This window comes from Salmo salar, chromosome 15 (genome assembly GCF_965601325.2).
Source record: "Salmo salar chromosome 15, fSalSal1, whole genome shotgun sequence".
In the NCBI taxonomy this organism is placed as follows: Eukaryota; Metazoa; Chordata; class Actinopteri; order Salmoniformes; family Salmonidae; genus Salmo; species Salmo salar.
This window is the reverse complement of record NC_138305.1, coordinates 79,799,488-79,820,100: the sequence shown is the minus strand read 5'-3', so window position 1 is coordinate 79,820,100 and position 20,613 is coordinate 79,799,488. Positions and strand designations below refer to the sequence as shown.

General features: G+C 43.1%; 1 protein-coding gene across 2 annotated transcripts; it reads left to right on the top strand.

Moving 5' to 3' along the window:
* Positions 1-2,051: 2,051 nt before the first annotated feature.
* Positions 2,052-10,980, top strand: gata5 (GATA binding protein 5). Of its 2 annotated transcripts, none has more exons than XM_014145982.3 (7): positions 2,052-2,654; positions 3,274-3,927; positions 6,281-6,450; positions 8,578-8,706; positions 9,115-9,199; positions 9,309-9,439; positions 9,830-10,980. In XM_014145982.3, the coding sequence occupies exons 2-7, from the start codon at positions 3,411-3,413 to the stop codon at positions 9,941-9,943; spliced, it is 1,146 nt and encodes a 381-aa protein (XP_014001457.1). In that variant the 5' UTR covers positions 2,052-2,654; positions 3,274-3,410; the 3' UTR covers positions 9,944-10,980. The 2 variants fall into 2 exon arrangements, with proteins under 2 accessions (XP_014001457.1, XP_014001458.1); XM_014145983.3 differs by lacking the exon at positions 2,052-2,654 and adding an exon at positions 2,936-3,168.
* Positions 10,981-20,613: the final 9,633 nt, after the last annotated feature.

Genomic DNA, 20,613 nt, shown 5'->3' with positions numbered 1-20,613 from the left:
ATGGAGAAGTTAAATGGTTAATATAGATATGTTGACCCACACAGGTTATTATATATGTTTTATTTTATACTGAATTGGTCATTTAGAACACGGAACATGTTTAAATAGGGCTATTACCGACAGAAATATATCACATATTTCAGTTTGTCTATCAGTGGCAGTCTTAATCATTGATAAACTGCTCACGCACATTCACTGTCTTGCATGTTATAAACAATCATTTACAGTTAATTTCTCACTCATTGCAGCATGTTTTCGTTAAATGCAATGCATTGGCGAATCTGTCTCAAGACGATCACAATTATACAGAATTTGTTCAATCGTTTGAACCTCTTTGTTAGTACGGCCTACGTGTTATTTAGATAAACTCTTTCTTGGTCCTTTCTGCTGGATTAATCCCATTATGAATAACATCTAAATCAGAGATACATGAGAAATTATGATTATTTCTCCATTTTAATGAATTACCATGAATCAAAAACACCAAACACACTTCCTATTTTTATTCTACCTGTGACTTTTGGAGTCAACCTGAAGTCAGGCATTCACTGGAATCTCACTAAACAGTTTTAACACTGATTGATTGGTGGCTAACTAATAAACTGGATCCGACGGTCAGAGTAACGGCCCCATTCAATGATGACAGACATTCAGACGACCAAACCCATCCTTGATTGAAAGACGACTGTAGAAATGAGCAGAGGGGTTATTAAGTCACAGGTCGTTGGACCCTCCACAGTGATGAAAGAAAATACATGTATTGAGTAGAAGACAGTCACGCAGCATCCTCTGATTGTCTCCTAGCGCCCTGCGCTCCTGAGAGGCACGAGAAGAAGGGCTAATATTAATCTCATTACCTGAGACAGGTCTAAGGGAAGGCCCAGTTTCGAGTTGTATTAGTCGTATTTACAGGATACACAGGCCCACATGGACAAACAGAACAGAATACACAGCTCCCAAATGGATTTGTTTCTCTTAATAATTTATTCTCCTTAACGATTTATATTAAATGTGATGGGAATTTAAACTAGAAACAACCACTTGATGAGAATATCATATCATATCATCAATACAGGTAACTAATATTCACAAGTACCAACAATTATTTTCACCAAAACATTTATAGAATGATGTAAATGATCAGGATAACGATATATATATATAAGCCATATAATATGATGTTATTGCCTCGTAATTATTATAGGGAGTGTGAAAGTATCGATATACTGTTACTATGCAGTTAATACCACTTCTACTACAACAAGACTACTAACTCTACGCATACTACTGCTCATGATAATAATAACAATAATTAATAACATAAGCACAGCATGATAATAATGTAATTATAATAGTTCGCCTATTAATTACAGTTTTATCATCATTAGTAATGATAGTTGCAGTGAGTTACAGGACTGCTGTTGGCAATATTTGTTAGGCTCTGTCTTGAGGTATTAGTGTTAGACCTAATAATCGTGAAAATCGTGTTTGTGAAATTATTATCGTGCACTTTTTCGTGTGGAGGTGGAGTCAATCGTTAATATAACAATGACTCAAAATGTCTATAATGAGAGTGATTAGGATATTGTATCATCACGCCAAGTTATTGGTCGTATCTCTTATCGCCTTGCTGTTTTTATAGAGCTCATTCTGATTTATCTTGTCATAAAACGAAGCATAACTTTCCCTTTCAGAGGAGACATTATTTTACAGCAAGTGTATAAGGCTCGCTTCAAACACTAGCATTATTGTATCTAAAGGCCTAAAGGTTAACTTAGACATGTCGGTGTTTTATTTCGCATTTATTTATTAGAATGCACCATCGCGATTAATATCTATGAAAAAAATAGAAGTATATATTTGGGCTTCCGAGTGGCACAGCGGTCTAAGGCACTGCATCACTACAGACCCTGGTTCGGTCCTGGGCTGTATCACAATCGCCCGTGATTGGGAGTCCCATAGGGCGGTGCACAATTGGCCCAGCGTCGTCCGGGTTAGGGGAATGGTTTGGCCGGGCTAGGCCGTCATTGTAAAATAAGAAGTTGTTCTTAACTGACTTGCCTAGTTCAATAAAGGTTAAATACAAAATATACAAAATTAAAGGATTCGGTTAAAATCGGGTTAATTCATTTGAAAGTATATGGAGACCATCTAAACAAAATTCGCAAATCTGATGGAACTGTGACAATTTCCTCGATCTTTATATGTTATCTTATATTGATTCTAAAAACAACCAAGACACAGCAAATTCAGCAAAGGTGGATGGGTCTCTTCTTCATGTTGGCTTGGTGCTCCCTGCCCCTCTCCTCCTCCAACTCCTGAGACCTACCTTGGAGTGCATCACGTGGTCTTAGTCCGTACAAATAACTCGCAGTAGAGTTTTCCAGTAGAGAACGAATCGGAGCTCTGTTATATCAGCAATTATCAGCGACAGTAACTATCTTCAGATACAAAGAATAGGAGAGAGAAACTTGGACCTTCCGGGAAGTAAGGAATTGGTTTTTCTCGAAAACTTTTATTCGCATAGACATTTTGGACATCTTTGTGGGAGCCTCGGTCACTTTCGTTGGGTCTATCTGAGTGAAGTTTGCCCACAGCGCTGCTCAAGCTGCTCCTCTGAAAAACAGACTTTATCACCCGACCGTCCTTATCTGGTGAGATAATACTACGAGAGCTCTTGTATGAAATTGTATTCCTCTTGTGCACACAGCAATCAAGGTTTTATGTGATTTGCATATAGCCTATGCATCACACATATGGCCCCTCTATCTATTGTGGGTTGATCGGGTTCCTATGATTTAATGACATGGTGCAAGTCGGGTGTTCCTCGGGATATCTCGGGTAGCTGATTAGTTCTATCTACATGCAAAGATATGGGAGACCATTAGTGTCATTTTAATCCATTAAATGTCAATCACAATGATACAGATAATATATTACTCTTGTCGTTGACCAAGTCGTTTTCTATTTGTCCTTGTATTGCTACAGCAGTTATTTGATTGTGCGATTTACATAAATTTACTTCAGGCCTAATTAGTGATATTCTCCATAGATTGACCTAAACGATAGCAAAAGTTATTTTAAAGAGAAAGGAGAAAAAATGTACTAAACAAAAGATGAAGATAAAAGATGGGTCAAAATACGCCTCAGGCTGGGTTCAGGCCACAGGTGCGAATTGTACACTGCTGGGTGATGTTTCTTCTTTAATTAGTGGACACAATCCCTCAATTATAGGACACATTTGTTGATTGTGGTTCTTTCCCCTTCATTCAGGAGTGGATTTGTTAATTATCCAGCGACTGGATAACGAAAAACCGCCGACGACTCGCCGAAGTGTCTTTACGTGACCCGCTTTGTCCCAGGAGTCAGTGCCCATATTCTTCCAACTAGGACGAGTATACGGTGTCAGAATGTACCAAAGCCTTGCTTTGTCATCCAATCAGTCCCCATATGCACACGATGCAGGGAACTATATGCACCCTTCAGCGAGTTCCCCCGTGTATGTGCCCACTACGAGGGTGCCTGCTATGCTGCAAACCCTGCCGTACTTGCAGACATGCGAGTCCACCCATCAGTCCCATGGCCTCGGCGGACATCATGGCTGGCCTCAGACTGGCACAGACAGTTCGTCCTTCAACCCGGGCAGCCCCCATCCGCACCCCGGGTTCTCCTACTCTCACAGCCCGCCAGTAAGCAGCAATACAGGCAGGGACACAACCTACCAAAACCCGCTTGTGCTCAGTAACGGTGGTCGTGCCGACCAGTATGGCAGCGCTTTGGTGCGGTCTGTTGGAGGATCATACTCGAGTCCCTACGCGTACATGAGCCCTGAGATGGCAACCTCTTGGACACCAGGCCACTTTGAGAGCGGCATGATCAGTCTTCAGGGACGGCAAGGTTGCCTGTCTGGGAGAAGGTCCAGTTTGGGTACGTAACAGTCTTAGATAAATAAGGCGAACCGTGTGTTTGTTTGTCTAACATTTCCACACAAACCGAAGGAAAATTGTCGTATCAAATTAATGTAGGCTACTCGTATTTAATAATTGTTTCACTTATGTATGTGGAGAATTGGTGAAGGCCACAAATGAAAAGATTATTAGCACATAATCAACAACAAAAAACGATTGAATTTATATAGCAGGCCTAGTCGTCCTTTACTGGCCTATAGAAGCACTACAGGGGGCACACAAAACATATAGACCTACATTTCAATAAATATGAATCATGTTTTTAAGATTAAATGTTGTGGATAATTCACCATGAATTTTATCCAATATTTTTTCGATAACAGTTCTTTATTGGTTAGATCTACTTTTGCTAATAAGGCTATTCGTTTCTGTGGATGTCAAGGGTTAAAGGGGCCCGTGCTCTGATCTCACAATTTTCAGCCTGGTTGTTTCTTCAGTTATTTATTGATGCGATTGAGAAATCCCATTCTATGTGGTAAACCCTACCATCGATTGTACTCAGTCACTGGGATTCAATTAGCCCCCCAAAAAGTAACATTTTTGTCAGCGTTCACAATACACATTCTTTAAAAGAGAAGGTTGCTAAAACCAATTAATTAAGGTGCTAATTTAATCCCCACTACCTGTCAGTTTTCTTTTGCTGTGTTTTGATTATCAGTACAGACATTCACTAGTGAAAACTGTCCAATTGTCACCTTGATCAGATCAGACGGAAAAGGGATATTTGGAAATGCGCCTGCAATACACGTTTGGCAAGCAGCCAACACGTCCTTTGAAGGTGGAACATTAAAATGTCGATTACGTTTAACATGTTTTGAAGCAGGATCTTCCCCTGTTCTGTGGATATGAGGACGTCAGTTTCTTATAGGCATATAGCCCATATCCAGTAATTTAAAAATATTTTTAATGTAACCTTTATTTAACTAGGCAAGTCAGTTAAGATCAAATTCTTATTTAGAATGACGGCCTACTCCAGCCAAAACCGGACGACGCTGGGGCAATTGTGCGCCGGCCTCCCAATCACGGCCGGTTGTGATTCCACCTGGATTCGAACCAGGGTGTCTGTAGTGACGCCTCTAGCACTGAGATGCAAGGCCTTAGACCGCTGCCCTATTCGGGAGCCCCAAAAACAAGACACAGTATGTGTTTGTTGATTACTTCGTTTCATATCATAAACAGGAACGCATTTTCATCCTGGTGAAATTAATTTGTGTATTTTCTATTTATTTTGAATTTGCTGATTTGCTGAATTAAAGACCTATACACATTCGTCATTTAACACATATGGTGTGTGTGTGTGTGTGTGTGTGTTGTTATGTGAGTAAGTATGTGTTGTGTGTGTCCGTGTGTATGTGTGTGTGTGTTGTTTTGTGAGTGTATGTTGTGTGCGTGTGTGTGTGTGTGTGTAAAAAGTGGGCTTATTCATCGAAACCAAGTTTGGTTTAAGTGGTGGTCAATATATTAGATATAGCACTTACATATCTCATGGCACACTCACATTACGCACACATTACGCATGAGGAAAATAAGACATTAAACATGATTAAAAAAGATATATATATTTTTAGGCCCTAAGGTTTTTTCTATTGCTATTATTGTTTTCAACATTATTGTTATTGCTTTTATCTATTGACCCTCTTTCAATATGTGGACAAGGAATTCGAGCAATTAATTGTAGGAGGCCGTCGCCTGTCAGTAGCTTGATTGATATGGGGACCCCTGGATCCTTAACACTGATAAGAGCCCCATTGACATTCCACCCGTCTGAGCCCTGTGCCTCGCCAGCCGCCCTAATAGATACGCCAATGACCCTGTATCCATATTGATACATTCGGACTAGATATATTTTAATCACCGAGAGGGCTTTAAATTCTACTCGAGCGAGCTAAGCCGGGACATTTATCACGCTCTGACGCGTTCTGTTCACGATATGGGTTTACATATCAAAGATGTCTAAACTTATGGCTTTCATGTCTGGATTTTTTGTCTTCCATTATTTTGTTTATTATGGCCTATCCTTTCAATTTATCGAAAACATACAACAATTGACCAAAAAAACATTTTATTTTACCCAATATCCAAATAGGCACACACATAGCACTTGCAATCGATATACATTTTATTCCTCTCATTTTACAAAATTATCAACATTTAACGAATTATGCAATTGAACTAAAGATGATCAAGGGTATTTCCATAGCCAGTTCCAGCCATGTTCATGTTTTGCTCAAGTGTGATCATGCATTAAAACCAACGCAACACCACATACAAAAAATATTAAAACTCAAAATGTTGTCTTCATCAAATTACAGACATGTTGGAGGAGTTCCCGGGAGAGGGTCGTGAGTGTGTAAACTGTGGCTCCATCTCCACTCCTTTGTGGCGACGAGATGGTACCGGGCACTACCTGTGCAATGCCTGTGGCCTGTACCACAAGATGAACGGAATCAACAGGCCGCTCATCAAACCACAGAAACGACTGGTAAGCACCATAAAAGTGTATACAACTTGTCCTAGATGTATCTTATTGAGTAGGCCCATTATTCTGCCTACATATACAAAAGTATGTGGACACCTGTTCTTCGAACATCTCATTCCAAAATCATGGGCATTAATATGGAGTTGGTCCCCCCTTAGCTGCTTTAACTGCCTCCACTCTTCTGGGAAGGCTTTCTACTAGATGTTGGAACATTGCTGCGAGGCCTCGCTTCCATTCAGCCACAAGAGCATTAGTGAGGTCGGGCACTGATGTTGGGCAATAAGGCCTGGCTCACAGTCGGCGTTCCAATTCATCCCAATGTGTTCCTTGGGTTTGAGGTCAGGGTTCTGTGCAGGCCAGTCAAGTTCTTCCACACGATCTCGACAAACCATTTCTGTATGGACCTCGCTTTGTGCACGGGGGCATTGTAATGCTGAAACAGGAAAAGGCAATCTACAAACTGTTGCCACAAAGTTGGAAGCACAGAATCGTCTAGAATGACAATGTATGATATAAAGTTAAGATTTCCCTTTATTGGAACTAAGGGGCCTAGCCCTTAGTTCCTCCACCAACTTTACAGTTGGCTCTATGCAGTCGGAGAGGTAGCATTCTCTTGGCATCCGCCAAACACAGATTTGTCCGTCAGACTGCCAGATGGTGAAGCGTGGTTCATCACTCCAGAGAACGTGTTTCCACTGCTCCAGAGTCCAATGGTGGCAAGCTTTACACCACTCCAGCCGATGCTTGGCATTGCGCATGGAGATCTTAGGCTTGTGTGCAGCTGCTCAGCCATGGAAACCCATTTCATGAAGTTCCCGATGAACAGTTCTTATGCTGACGTTGCTTCCAGAGGCAGGTCGGTTGCAACCGAGGACAGACGATATTTACACGCTAAGCGCTTTAGCTGTGAGCTTGTGTAGCCTACCACTTCGCGGCTGGGCCGTTATTGCTCCTAGACGTTTCCACTTCAGAATAACAGTACTTACAGGTGACCGGGGCAGCTCTAGCAGGACATACATTTGATGATCTTTCTTGTTGGAAAGGTGACATCTTGTGATGGTGCCACGTTGAAAGTCACTGAGCTTTTCAATAAGGCCATTGTACTGCCAATGTTTGTCTATGGAGATTGCATGGCGGTGTGTTCGATTTTATACACCTGTCAGCGAAGGGTGTGGCTGAAATAGCCAAATGCACTAATTTGAAGTGGTGCCCACATACTTTTTGAGCTTTTAAATGAGTCGATGAGCTTTTAAAATGGAGTTTTAGGAATGTTAATGACTAAATGTATTGATTGATTTGGTGGGTTTTGAGAGGAAAAAGTAACATGCAGATAGTAGGTTTTTCTAGGTCAAAGCAGTTAACACAGGAATTGGTGGTCAGAAGGAGGTGGAAAAAGAATGGAACATATTGGGTCAGTGATTGTCTGAAGAAGGTCAGTGTAGTAGAGTGAGAGAAAGAGGCCTTCACTGCTGTCTTTTTTCCCAGGCAGGAACCAGCCTCTCAGAGCAGCTGCTGTGAATTACCCCAGCTCTGCTCTGCCTGTGCTTGTTCTGTTTTTTATTTGTCCTTCAGTGACCTTGCCCTTGGGTTGTCTGTTTTTAGCCAGATCTGTACGAGGCAAGAGAACAGCGTGACTTAACAACCGTGTTTCTGCTGAAAAATCTCACTTGTGTCCAATAACAAGCTGATAGAGAGGCAGGTTCAGCCAGGAGTGCTTAGTGGTTCGCCCAGCACTATGTGAAACATTTCTCATGTGAAGTCCTTATCAGTACATTGACTGTTTGGTTTCTCCATGGATACTATGGCGGAATCTTGTGCACAATACACAAAATGAATTCACTTATAGTAAAGGGATACTTCACCCAAATTCAAATTTTACACAAAGTATAACAGAGTCGGTAACGCAATATATGTATATTGTTTTGTGGGGGGGCTGAATTATCCCTTTAAGGTGCTCATTCTCTACACCTGTCATACAATCCATCTTTAACTGGTCTTGTCCTTGGTCCAGTTCTCTCTCAGAAGAATGTCAGAATAATGCTTTGAGTTGTCTGATTGGTTGTAGTCGGTTATCGGTTATTGATCGGTTATTGACACCTTGTCTTTACTTCTTTACTTCTCCATCTATAGCAGACCACATCTCGCCGGGCCGGCCTGTGCTGCACTAACTGCCTCACCAGCACGACTACGCTGTGGCGTCGCAACGCAGAGGGAGAGCCTGTCTGCAATGCCTGTGGCCTGTACATGAAACTACATGGGGTAGGTCACGCACACGCACACGCACACACACACACACACACCACACACACACACACACACACACACACACACACACACACACACACACACACACACACACACACACACACACACACACACACACACACACACACACCTGGACCCTACACTACTCATATCATCTAATGTACACAACGTTTGCCCTGGTGGGATCCTATGTAAAATCCTGCTGTAAGAATTAGCCCCTATTAGCCTGGCAGGGCAGTGTGGGCTGCGTATTATTCATGTTGTGTAAAAGCTTTCCAAGGTCATCATGGATGTTGTTATCAAAAGAGAGAGGTGGGAGGAAGGGGTCATTGTGTGTGTTTTCAAGGCAAGCTGGCCTTTGTTACAACTAGGATCTAAATTATTGGCCTCTCCTCCTCTTAGGTCCCCAGACCACTGGCCATGAAGAAGGAAAGTATTCAGACCAGGAAACGGAAACCTAAGATGCCCAAGTCCAAACCCTCAACAGGTAAGAATGGGGAATAGAAAGAAAGATAGAGAGAGAATGTGTGAAGTGTATTTAGGTTAATGATGTCCTGTACCTGTCAATCACCCATATATCTGCCTGTCTTCTTCAGGAGGGTTGTCAGCCTCAGGCACCAACTCACCGTCCTCCTTGTCTGTCTCGGAACATGCATCTACGATAAAGAGTGAACCCAACATGGCCCCCTCACCCTACGCCGGACAGACCGTAGCCTCTGTGTCTCAGGTAAGGCTTCTCACTCCTGGGTTCCCCATACAGATGATGATGTGACTTTTTCCCTCTAGGTATTATGCAGAGAAAACACTTATTAGAATTGGGAGTTTGAAACACTTTGTAGGGCCAGGGTGGAAGAACTACCCATAGTAGGAGGCTATGCAAGGCCACGTATTATGTCCTGCACCCACTCTCACTCTCCCTGCCCTGTAGTTCTGTGATTAGCCTTTGACTCAGTATTCTGCTTGACGTTGGAGCTGCCACCGTCATGCTATTTACTATTGCGAGAGAAAGTTTACCACTACAGCTACTTTATAGTCTAGCAAATTCAGCCCATTAGTTCCTACTAAAGACCTTATCATTGTGGTCCGTCCTTTAAATGTCCCATTCTATTCTTTGAAGGCTTCATCACATCTGGACAGTTCAGGACATGTCGACATCAAATACGAGAACTACCCCTTTACGCCCGCGTCCATCGCCCCACAGAACTCCTGGTGTGCTCTGTCTCAGGCATGAGCTTGACCGCAGCTCACCGTGCCCCAATTCTGGACCCAGCTCAGTTCACTGTGGATAATATAGACTTGTGACAAGAACTACCTATTATAGACTTACTCTCTTTCCCATGGCCGGAGGGATGAAAAAACAGAAGGAAGCGGACGGCAATCAAGTGGAATGTATGGAAATAACTTTTTACTGGCTACTATCAATATTATTTCTAGTTGTAGTTTTTGTCGTGGTTGTCTTTGTTGTTGTTGTCATTATTGATATGTGTCTAATATCACCGTCACAGTTTTACGTGGTATTTCAGTCAATAACCAGAAACAGTTCTACAAGTTATCACGGAGTGTTATTCACAAATCCAGAAGGACAAAACACGCAAGTGTTTTATTACCTCTGAACATGTTTCATTACTATGCGTGTAGATGATTAACTTCTATATACATTATTTATGTGAAGATAAGAACAGTCATGAAACTCCAAAGCCAACATGTCATATCCCAGAAGTCTATTCCCTTCTAAGAATGCCTTGTGTGTTCAAGGTATGAAATCGACAATGGAAAGTATACATTTACATGTGCTTTCTATGTAATGAATTGCATAGTTGTTCATTTGACAAAGATGCATGTATTTACATTTACACAGATACTGTATATACTGTATATGTTATCAGATATGTTGAAAGTGCATAAATACTTTTTTATTTTAGATGTCATAATTGCATACTTGAATTCGTTTCCATTTTTTCCATGACCCCTGTTGTATTAGTTCAGCTTTTGACAATGTATTGTCTGATCATTTAATTAAAGTGCAATGACTTCATTTAAAAAAAATAAAGGCAAAGAAAAATACTTTAATTTTAATTATTTTGAATACGTTCATCTAATTTTATTTGCTGTGTTTTTGTTGAAATATAAGGGAATTATATTGTTACTTTATAACCTCAAATTCTTCAGAGACTTGAGTCTACTTTAGTTGTATAGCCAAGTCTGATAGTCTCGTTGGTTTTGCAATGCTCTTTGAAATCTGTTTAGTTTAATAAACCGATAAATTAATTGTTCCTTGATTTTATTAAGTAACTTTTAAACAATTTTTAAATAATCCACTTTTATTTTATTGTTAACCTTTCAATAATGATTTTGTGCATGACCTGCCATCCTAAGTTATATACAGTAGATGACTTAAAAATCAATTTTTACTTGTCTCTGATGTGGACTGCAGGGTTATTTCCATAACCGCTGACATCCTGTGTGATATTTATAGTCAAAACAATTGTTTGATGTCAAACTACAGATGCAAGCTACATTATAGTAGGCTGTAAAACATTTCTTTGTCTGTTTATTCAATATTTCAATTGATATTTGGTTTCAAACGAATGTTCTGGTGTGGATTCTTTCTGTGGATTAGAGTTCTTTGTTATTGTATCCTTCTCAGTAGTCTAGGTGTATTTGGAAACTAGGGAGTATCTGTTCTGTCCGGTTATATGGTTGTCGTTGAACATGTGTGTTTGTGTGTGTGTGTGTTTCTGTCTGTCTGTGTCTGTGTTAGGAGGGCGTGTGCTCCTCTTGCTCAAGCCAGTGTTGTCGACCAAAGGTTGGGTTCCAACTGTGCTTTATGGCCCCTGGGGCCTATGCCTGGCTGGCACGCGTTGGCCCCGCCACTTGGAAATAGTGGCGCGACAGCGACAAACCATAAGCTTTACTGCCTCGTGGCGACACAGAGGCAGAGGTGCCGCCACTACCCTCCTTTTATGACTATTTGCCAATTTGTTTCTGTACTCTTATCTTCTGTGGTGGTAGTTGCTGCAGGAGAGAGTGATGTGTTGTGTGATGAATGGGTTAGGTCATTAGACTTTTACACTCAGTAGCTCACTCTTGCAGAAGCATGACGGACTATGGATGGGCATTTTAGAGCATTATGATCCTCAGGACAAAGAAGGACGGACTCGCCGCATAAAGAAATACCATCGTCCTTCCACCTCACCGTCTTTGTCTTGAAGCGGATTTTCTTTCTGATCACATCGATATTGTGAATTATAAGTGACAATTGTATGCAGGTAAACAACAGCCTCCAACTCACCCCCACAAGCTTCAAACACTAACCCTGTTGTGTTTGCATTACCCCACCCCCTTGAAAGGGTCAGTTCTAAGTGCTACATAGTGCTAAATAGACATGTCCACACAGGGGAGCGGGGTCAATCAGGACCCTAGGAGCCTGAGCCGCATTTACATTCAATAGCCGGTGAGTTAGTGTGGTCGTTGGCAGTGTAAAATATTTGAGTGGGACTTCTGGAGAGCCCAGTGGTTATCTCTCACAGCCACTTGCTCCTCTAGGTATTATGCAGAGAAAACACTTATTAGAATTGGGAGTTTGAAACACTTTGTAGGGCCAGGCTGGAAGAACTAGCCATAGTAGGAGGCTATGCAAGGCCATGTATTTTGTCCTGCACCAACTCTCACTCTCCCTGTCCTGTAGTTCTGTGATTAGCCTTTGACTCAGTATTCTGCTCGACGTTGGAGCTGCCACCGTCATGCTATTTACTGCTAATCTATTTTCTGAGACAGCCAAGGTCGTTGACTAAAACCTTGTGGCTGGACCTAAAACACCAATACCAGCGTCACTGAAGTGTCAAGGCCATGATTGTTCTTTTTGTTAGATAGTACTCTTAAGTTTCTGTAGTTGCTCTTACTACAATGTCTCCGATCCATCCTTCTGGGTTGTGTGTGTGATTCCAGTCCCAGGAGAGCTGTTATCCCCCTGCAGGTCTGTAGCGCTCTGTCTTCTGTGATGGAATTAGAACAGCTCAATTGGGGGTCCGACAGACAGACCAACAGGGGAAAGACACATAGAGCAGCAATAGTGTGAGTGACTGAGGCTGAGGTCCATAGTGAGCGATGGTTTTTCCTCTTGGCCAGGCAGCAGTAACACATGTTTTTTCCCAGGGTCGCGCACCCCGGCCACTCCATTCAATTATTCCTCCGTCCATGGCGGAAAACAGGATATTGTCTTTAAACTCAACAGATGTCCTGAGGATTGGTGTGTACGTGGTTGTGAGTGTAGCGGGGCTGGCGGGAGTAGGGAAGGTAGCGCAGGCATTTATTTAGGTTAAATTCAGCTCTTAAATCAAAACTTCCGCGCGTTGTCGCCACAGCGAATCCCCAAAAGCCTCACTCATCGCTCTGCGTGACAGGGTGCTTAAATTGAGGAACGCAGACGTGTGTGCTTTGGTGTGTGTGTGTGTGTGTGTGTGTGTGTGTGTGTGTGTGTGTGTGTGTGTGTGTGTGTGTGTGTGTGTGTGTGTGTGTGTGTGTGTGTGTGTGTGTGTGTGTGTGTGTGTGTGTGTGCCCCCGTGCCTGCGTAAGTGCGTGAGCATGTGTGTGTTTGCATGGGTTTTGATTTCACAGGGCAGGCCAATGGATGATGTTTTTCCACTACGGCGTGTGAATGCCTTTTGCATGTTATAATCACTGCAGTGTCCTGTCTCCGTCCGTCCTAGTGCAGGATTCCAGGAATCGCTTCACAGTTTCCTCAGTCAGGGCAGAAGAGATAAACCCTGAACTTATGTACCCTCTAAACACCAAAAGGGTTTATGTCACTCACAGTCCTACTTTAGTTAGCAAAGGCCAATGAATGACACAATGAGTTACCTAATGGCCAAGTACTGTTTCAGAATAGTCCTAACACTGACAGTTGGAGACATTTAGGGTAGTGTTCTGCAAAGGCCACAGTTCTAAGAAAAAAACTGTTACTGCAACCTAATTGTACCTTGACAAATGCTTCAGTGGAAAGACATCAGCCCACACTGATCATAATGCGTAAAGATATGAGTTCTGTCCAAGATGTAAGTGAGTTAATAGAATTGAGTTGGTAGAAGTTTATATTTATTTTATCTTTATTTAACTAGGCAAGTCAGTTAAGAACACATTCTTATTTACAAGACAGCCTACCCCAGCCAAGCCTAACCCAGACAACACTGAGCCAATTGTGAACCGCCCTATGGGACTCCCAATCATGGCCGGTTGTGATACAGCCTGAAATCGAGCCAGGGTTGTAGTGACGCCTCTAGCACTGAGATGCAGGGCCTTAGACCGCTGCGCCACTCGGGAGCCCCAAATGTGATTTGGTAGAAGTTGATAGAAGTGAGTTGGTAGAAGTTGATAGAAGTGAGTTGGTAGAAGTTGATAGAAGTGAGTTGGCAGAAGTTGATAGAAGTGAGTTGGTAGTAGTTGTTGAAGTGAGTTGGTAGTAGTTGATAGAAATGAGTTGTTAGTAGATGTTAGAAGTGAGTTGGTAGAAGTTGGTAGAAGTGAGTTGGTAGTAGTTGTTGAAATGAGTTGGTAGTAGTTGATAGAAGTGAGTTGATAGTAATTGATAGAAGTGAGTTGCTAGTAGTTGATATAAATTAGTTGGTAGTAGTTGATTTTGTATTTGTATTTTTTTATTTCACCTTTATTTAACCAGGTAGGCCAGTTGAGAACAAGTTCTCATTTACAACTGCGACCTGACCAAGATAAAGCAAAGCAGTGTGACACAAACAACAGCACAGAGTTACATATTGAATAAACAAACGTACAGTCAATAACACAATAGAAAAGTATATATACAGTGAGGGAAAAAGGTATTTGATCCCCTGCTGATTTTGTACGTTTGCCCACTGACAAAGAAATGATCAGTCTATTATTTTAATGGTATGTTTATTAGAACAGTGAAAGACAGAATAACAACAAAAAAATGCAGAAAAACGCATGTCAAAAATATTATAAAATGATTAGCATTTTAATGAGAGAAATAAGTATTTGACCCCTCTGCAAAACATGACTTAGTACTTGGTGGCAAAACCCTTGTTGGCAATCACAGAGGTCAGACGTTTCTTGTAGTTGGCCACCAGGTTTGCACACATCTCATGAGGGATTTTGTCCCACTCCTCTTTGCAGATCTTCTCCAAGTCATTAAGGTTTCGAGACTGACGTTTGGCAACTCGAACCTTCAGCTCTCTCCACAGATTTTCTATGGGATTAAGGTCTGGAGACTGGCTAGGCCACTCCAGGACCTTAATGTGCTTCTTCTTGAGCCACTCCTTTGTTGCCTTGGCCGTGTGTTTTGGGTCATTGTCATGCTGAAATACCCATCCACGACCCATTTTCAATGCCCTGGCTGAGGGAAGGAGGTTATCACCCAAGATTTGACGGTACATGGCCCCGTCCATCGTCCCTTTGATGCGGTGAAGTTGTCCTGTCCCCTTAGCAGAAAAACACCCCCAAAGCATAATGTTTCCACCTCCATGTTTGACGGTGGGGATAGTGTTCTTGGGGTCATAGGCAGCATTCCTCCTCCTCCAAACACGGCGAGTTGAGTTGATGCCAAAGAGCTCCATTTTGGTCTTATCTGACCACAACACTTTCACCCAGTTGTCCTCTGAATCATTCAGATGTTCATTGGCAAACTTCAGACGGGCATGTATATGTGCTTTCTTGAGCAAGGGGACCTTGCGGGCGCTGCAGGATTTCAGTCCTTCACGGCGTAGTGTGTTACCAATTGTTTTCTTGGTGACTATGGTCCCAGCTGCCTTGAGATCATTGAAAAGATCCTCCCGTGTAGTTCTGGGCTGATTCTTCACCGTTCTCATGATCATTGCAACTCCACGAGGTGAGATCTTGCATGGAGCCCCAGGCCGAGGGAGATTGACAGTTCTTTTGTGTTTCTTCTATTTGTGAATAATCGCACCAACTGTTGTCACCTTCTCACCAAGCTGCTTGGCGATGGTCTTGTAGCCCATTCCAGCCTTGTGTAGGTCTACAATCTTGTCCCTGATATCCTTGGAGAGTTCTTTGGTCTTGGCCATGGTGGAGAGTTTGGAATCTGATTGATTGATTGCTTCTGTGGACAGGTGTCTTTTATACAGGTAACAATCTGAGATTAGGAGCATTCCCTTTAAGAGTGTGCTCCTAATCTCAGCTCGTTACTTGTATAAAAGACACCTGGGAGCCAGAAATCATTCTGATTGAGCGGGGTCAAATACTTATTTCCCTCATTAAAATGCAAATCAATGTATAACATTTTTTACATGCGTTTTTCTGGATTTTTTTGTTGTTATTCTGTCTCTCACTGTTCTAATAAACCTACCATTAAAATTATAGACTGATCATTTCTTCGTCAGTGGGCAAGCGTGCAAAATCAGCAGGGGATCAAATACTTTTTTCCCTCACTCTATAGTGTGTGCAAATGACGTAAGATTAGGGAGGTAAGGCAATAAATAGTCCTTAGTGGCGAAGTAGTTACAATTTAGCAATTAAACACTGGAGTGATAGATGTGCAGAAGACGAATTTGCATGTAGAGATACTGGGGTGCAAAGGAGCAAAAAAACAATATGGGGATGAGGTAGATGGATGGGCTATTTACAGATGGGCTATGTACAGGTGCAATGATATGTAAGCTGCTCTGACAGCTGATGCTTAAAGTTAGTGAGGGAGATATGAGTCTCCAGCTTTAGTGTTTTTTGCAATTCATTCCGGTCATTGGCAGCAGAGAACTGGAAGGAAAGGCGGCCAAAGGAGGAATTGGCTTTGGGGGTGACCAGTGAAATATACCTGCTGGAGCGTGTGCTACGGTGGTTGCTGCTATGGTGACCAGTGAGCTGAGATAAGGCGGGGCTTTACCTAGCAAAGACTTATAGATGACCTGGAGCCAGCGGGTTTGGTTACAAATATGAAGCGAGGGCCAGCCAACAAGAGCATACAGGTCGCAGTGGTAGGTAGTATATAGGGCTTTGGTGACAAAACGGATGGCACTGTGATAGACTGCATCCAATTTGCTGAGTAGAGGGTTGGATGCTATTTTGTAAAAGACATCGCCAAAGTCAAGGATCGGTAGGATAGTCAGTTTTATGAGGGTATGTTTGGCAGCATGAGTGAAGGATGCTTTGTTGCGAAATAGGAAGCTGATTCTATATTTAATTTTGGATTGGAGATGTTTAGTGTGAGTCTGGAAGGAGAGTTTACAGTCTAACCAGATACCTGGTATTTGTAGTTGTCCACATATTCTAAGTCAGAACCGTCCAGAGTAGTGATGCTAGACAGGTGGGCAGGTGTGGGCAGCGATCGATTGAAGAACATGCATTTAGTTTTACTTGCATTTAAGAGCAGTTGGAGGCCACAGAAGGAGAGTTGTATGGCATTGAAGCTTGTCTGGAGGTTAGTTAACACAGTGTCCAAAGAAGGGCCAGAAGTATACAGAATGGTGTCGTCTGCATAGAGGTGGATCAGAGAATCACCAGCAACATTTGCGACATCATTGATGCATACAGAGAAAAGATTCGGCCCGAGAATTGAACCTTGTGGCACCCCCATAGAGACTGCCAGATGTCCGGACAACAGGCCCTCCAATTTGACACACTGAACTCTGTCTGAGAAGTAGTTGGTGAACCAGGCGAGGCAGTCATTTGAGAAACCAAGGCTGTTGAGAAGGTAGCGGAGAAGGTACGTGGGATTCGAAATGGTCGGTGATCTGTTTGTTAACTTGGCTTTTGAAGACCTTAGAAAGGCAAGGTATGATAGATATAAGTCTGTAACAGTTTGGGTCTAGAGTGTCTCCCCCTTTGAAAAGGGGGATGACCGCGGCAGCTTTCCAATCTTTGGGGATCTCAGACGATACGAAAGAGAGGTTGAACAGGTTAGTAATAGGGGTTGCAACAATTGTGGCGGATAATTTTAGAAAGAGAGGGTCCAAATTGTCTAGCCCAGCTGATTTGTAGGGGTCCAGATTTTGCAGCTCTTTCAGAACATCAGCTGTCTGGATTTGGGTGAAGGAGAAATGGGGGAGGCTTGGGCAAGTTGCTGTGGGGGGTGCAGAGCTGTAGACCAGGTGGAAAGCATGGGTAGACAGGGGTAGCCAGGTGGAAAGCATGACCAACCGTAGAAAAATGCTTATTGAAATTCTCAAATATTGTGGATTTATCGGTGGGGACAGTGTTTCCTAGCCTCAGTGCAGTGGGCAGCTAGGAGGAGGTGCTCTTATTCTCCATGGACTTTACAGTGTCCCAGAACTTTTTGGAGTTTGTGCTACAGGATGCAAATTTCTGTTTGAAAAAGCTAGCCTTTGCTTTCCTAACTGCCTGTATATATTGGTTCCTAACTTCCCTGAAAAGTTGCATATTGTGGGGGCTATTTCATGCTAATGCAGTACGCCACAGGATGTTTTTGTGCTGGTCAAGGGCAGTCAGGTCTGGAGTGAATCAAGGGCTATATCTGTTCCTGGTTCTACATTTTCTGAATGGGGCATGCTTATTTAAGATGGTGAAGAAAGCACTTTTAAAGAATAACCAGGCATCCTCTACTGACGGAATGAGGCCAATATCCTTCCAGGATAACAGGGCCAGGTCGATTAGAAATGCCTGCTCGCTGAAGTCTTTTAGGGAGCGTTTGACAGTGATGAGGGTTGGTCGTTTGACCACAGACCCATTTCAGACGCAGGCAATGAGGCAGTGATCGCTTAGATCCTAGTTGAAGACAGCGGAGGTGTATTTAGAGGGCAGGTTGGTCAGGATGATATCTATGAGGGTGCCAGTGTTTACGGATTTGGGGTTGTACCTGGTAGGTTCATTGATAATTTGTGTGAGATTGAGGGCATCTAGCTTAGATTGTAGGATGGCCGGGGTGTTAAGCATGTCCCAGTTTAGGTCACCTAACAGTATGAGCTCTGAAGATAGATGGGGGGCAATCAATTCACATATGGTGTCCAGGGCACAGCTGGGGGCTGAAGGTGGTCTATAACAAGCGGCAACGGTGAGAGACTTGTTTTTGGAAAGGTGGATTTTTAAAAGTAGAAGCTCGAATTGTTTGGGCACAGACGTGGATAGTATGACAGAACTCTGCAGGCTATCTCTGCAGTAGATTGCAACTCTGCCCCCTTTGGCAGTTCTATCTTGTCGGACAATTTTATTGTTAGGGATGGAAATTTCAGGATTTTTGGTGCCCTTCTTAAGCCAGGATTCAGACACGGCTAGGACATCCAGGTTGGCAGAGTGTGCTAAAGCAGTGAATAAAACAAACTTAGAGAAGAGGCTTCTAATGTTAACATGCATGAAACTAAGGCTTTTACGGTTATGAAAGTCAACAAATGAGAGCACCTGAGGAATGGGAGTGGAGCTAGGCGCTGCAGGTTCTGGATTAACCTCTACATCACCAGAGGACCAGAGGAGGAGTAGGATAAGGGTACGGCTAAAGGCTATAAGAACTGGTCGTCTAGTGCATTCGGAACAGAGAGTAAAAGGAGCAGGTTTCTGGGCACGGAAGAATAGATTCAAAGCATAATGTACAGACAAGGGTATGGTAGGATTTGAATACAGTGGAGGTAAACCTAGGCATTGAGTGTCGCAGAGAGAGATTTTGTCTCTAGAGACACCATTTAGGTCACCGTATGTGTGGAAGGTGAAAAAAAGGGCTAGCTAAGGCATATTGAGCAGGGCTGGAGGCTCTGCAGTGAAATAAGACAATAATCACTAACCAAAACAGCAATGGACAAGGTATATTGACATTAGGAGAGGCATGCATAGCCGAGTGATCATAGGGTCCAATGAGTAGCTAGGCGAGCTGGAGACACAGTGATTCAGACAGCTAGCGGGCCGGGGACAGCAGGCTAGCAGAAGGGCCTTAGGGAAGAGACTGTTGAAGCCACCTTGGACGGTTATGTCAGCAGACCAGTTGTGATGGATCGGCAGGGCTCCGTGTAGGCAGTAAAAGGGTCCATGCCAATTAGAAAAATAGGTATTGTAGCCCAAGAAATTGGCTGATGGACCGCTTCAGCTAGCCGGAAGGTGGGTCTAGCTCGGGACTAGCTCCAGGCTAACTGGTGCTTGCTTCGGGACAGACGTTAGCCAGGAGTAGCCTCTCGTATAGCAGCTAGGTAGCTGCAATGATCCGGTGTAAAGGTTCAGAGCTTGCAGTAGGAGTCCGGAGATGTGGAGAGGTGGTAGAAAAAAAACAGTCTGATATGCTCTAGACAGCTAGCGGGCCACGGCTAGCAGGCTAGCAGATGGGCCTTCAGGGGACGTCGCAAAGGAGGAGCTTGTTGAAACCCCCTCGGCATATTACGTCGGTAGACCAGTCTTGATGGATCGGTGGGACTCCGTGTTGGCAGTAAAAAGGGTCCAGGCCAATTGGCAAAATAGGTATTGTAGCCCAAGAAGTGGGTGATGGACCTCTTCAGCTAGCCAGGAGATGGGCCTAGCACGAGGCTAGCTCCAGGCTAACTGGTGCTTGCTTCGGGACAGAGATGTTAGCCAGGAGTAGCCACTCGGATAGCAGCTAGCTAGCTGCGATGATCCAGGTGAGAAAGGTTCAGAGCTTGCAGTAGGAATCCGAAGATGTGGAGATGTGGTAGAGAAAAAGCAGTCCGATATGCTCTTGGTTGAATCGCGGAGTTGACCGGGCTGAGGTTAGCTGATGACCGCTAGCAGTGGCTAACTGACTACTAGCTAGTAGCTATTTAGCTGTCTAGCTTCTGTTAGGGGTTCAGTTCTAAAGTATAGAAAATAGCAGATCCATACCACATTGGGTGAGGCGGGTTGCGGTTAAAAATATTTTAAAAAATATACTAAATATATACGAAGAAAAAAGTATATATACATGGGACACGACAAGACAAAGACAAAGACGTCTGACTGCTACGCCATCTTGGACTACAGAAGTGT

Coding starts and splice junctions, on each gene's coding strand:
- gata5 (XM_014145982.3), top strand. CDS start 3,411: ATGTACCAAAGCCTTGCTTTGTCATCCAATCAGTCCCCATATGCACAC. Junction 3,928..6,280: donor TGGGAGAAGGTCCAGTTTGG/GTACGTAACAGT, acceptor ATCAAATTACAG/ACATGTTGGAGGAGTTCCCG. Junction 9,440..9,829: donor CCGTAGCCTCTGTGTCTCAG/GTAAGGCTTCTC, acceptor TATTCTTTGAAG/GCTTCATCACATCTGGACAG.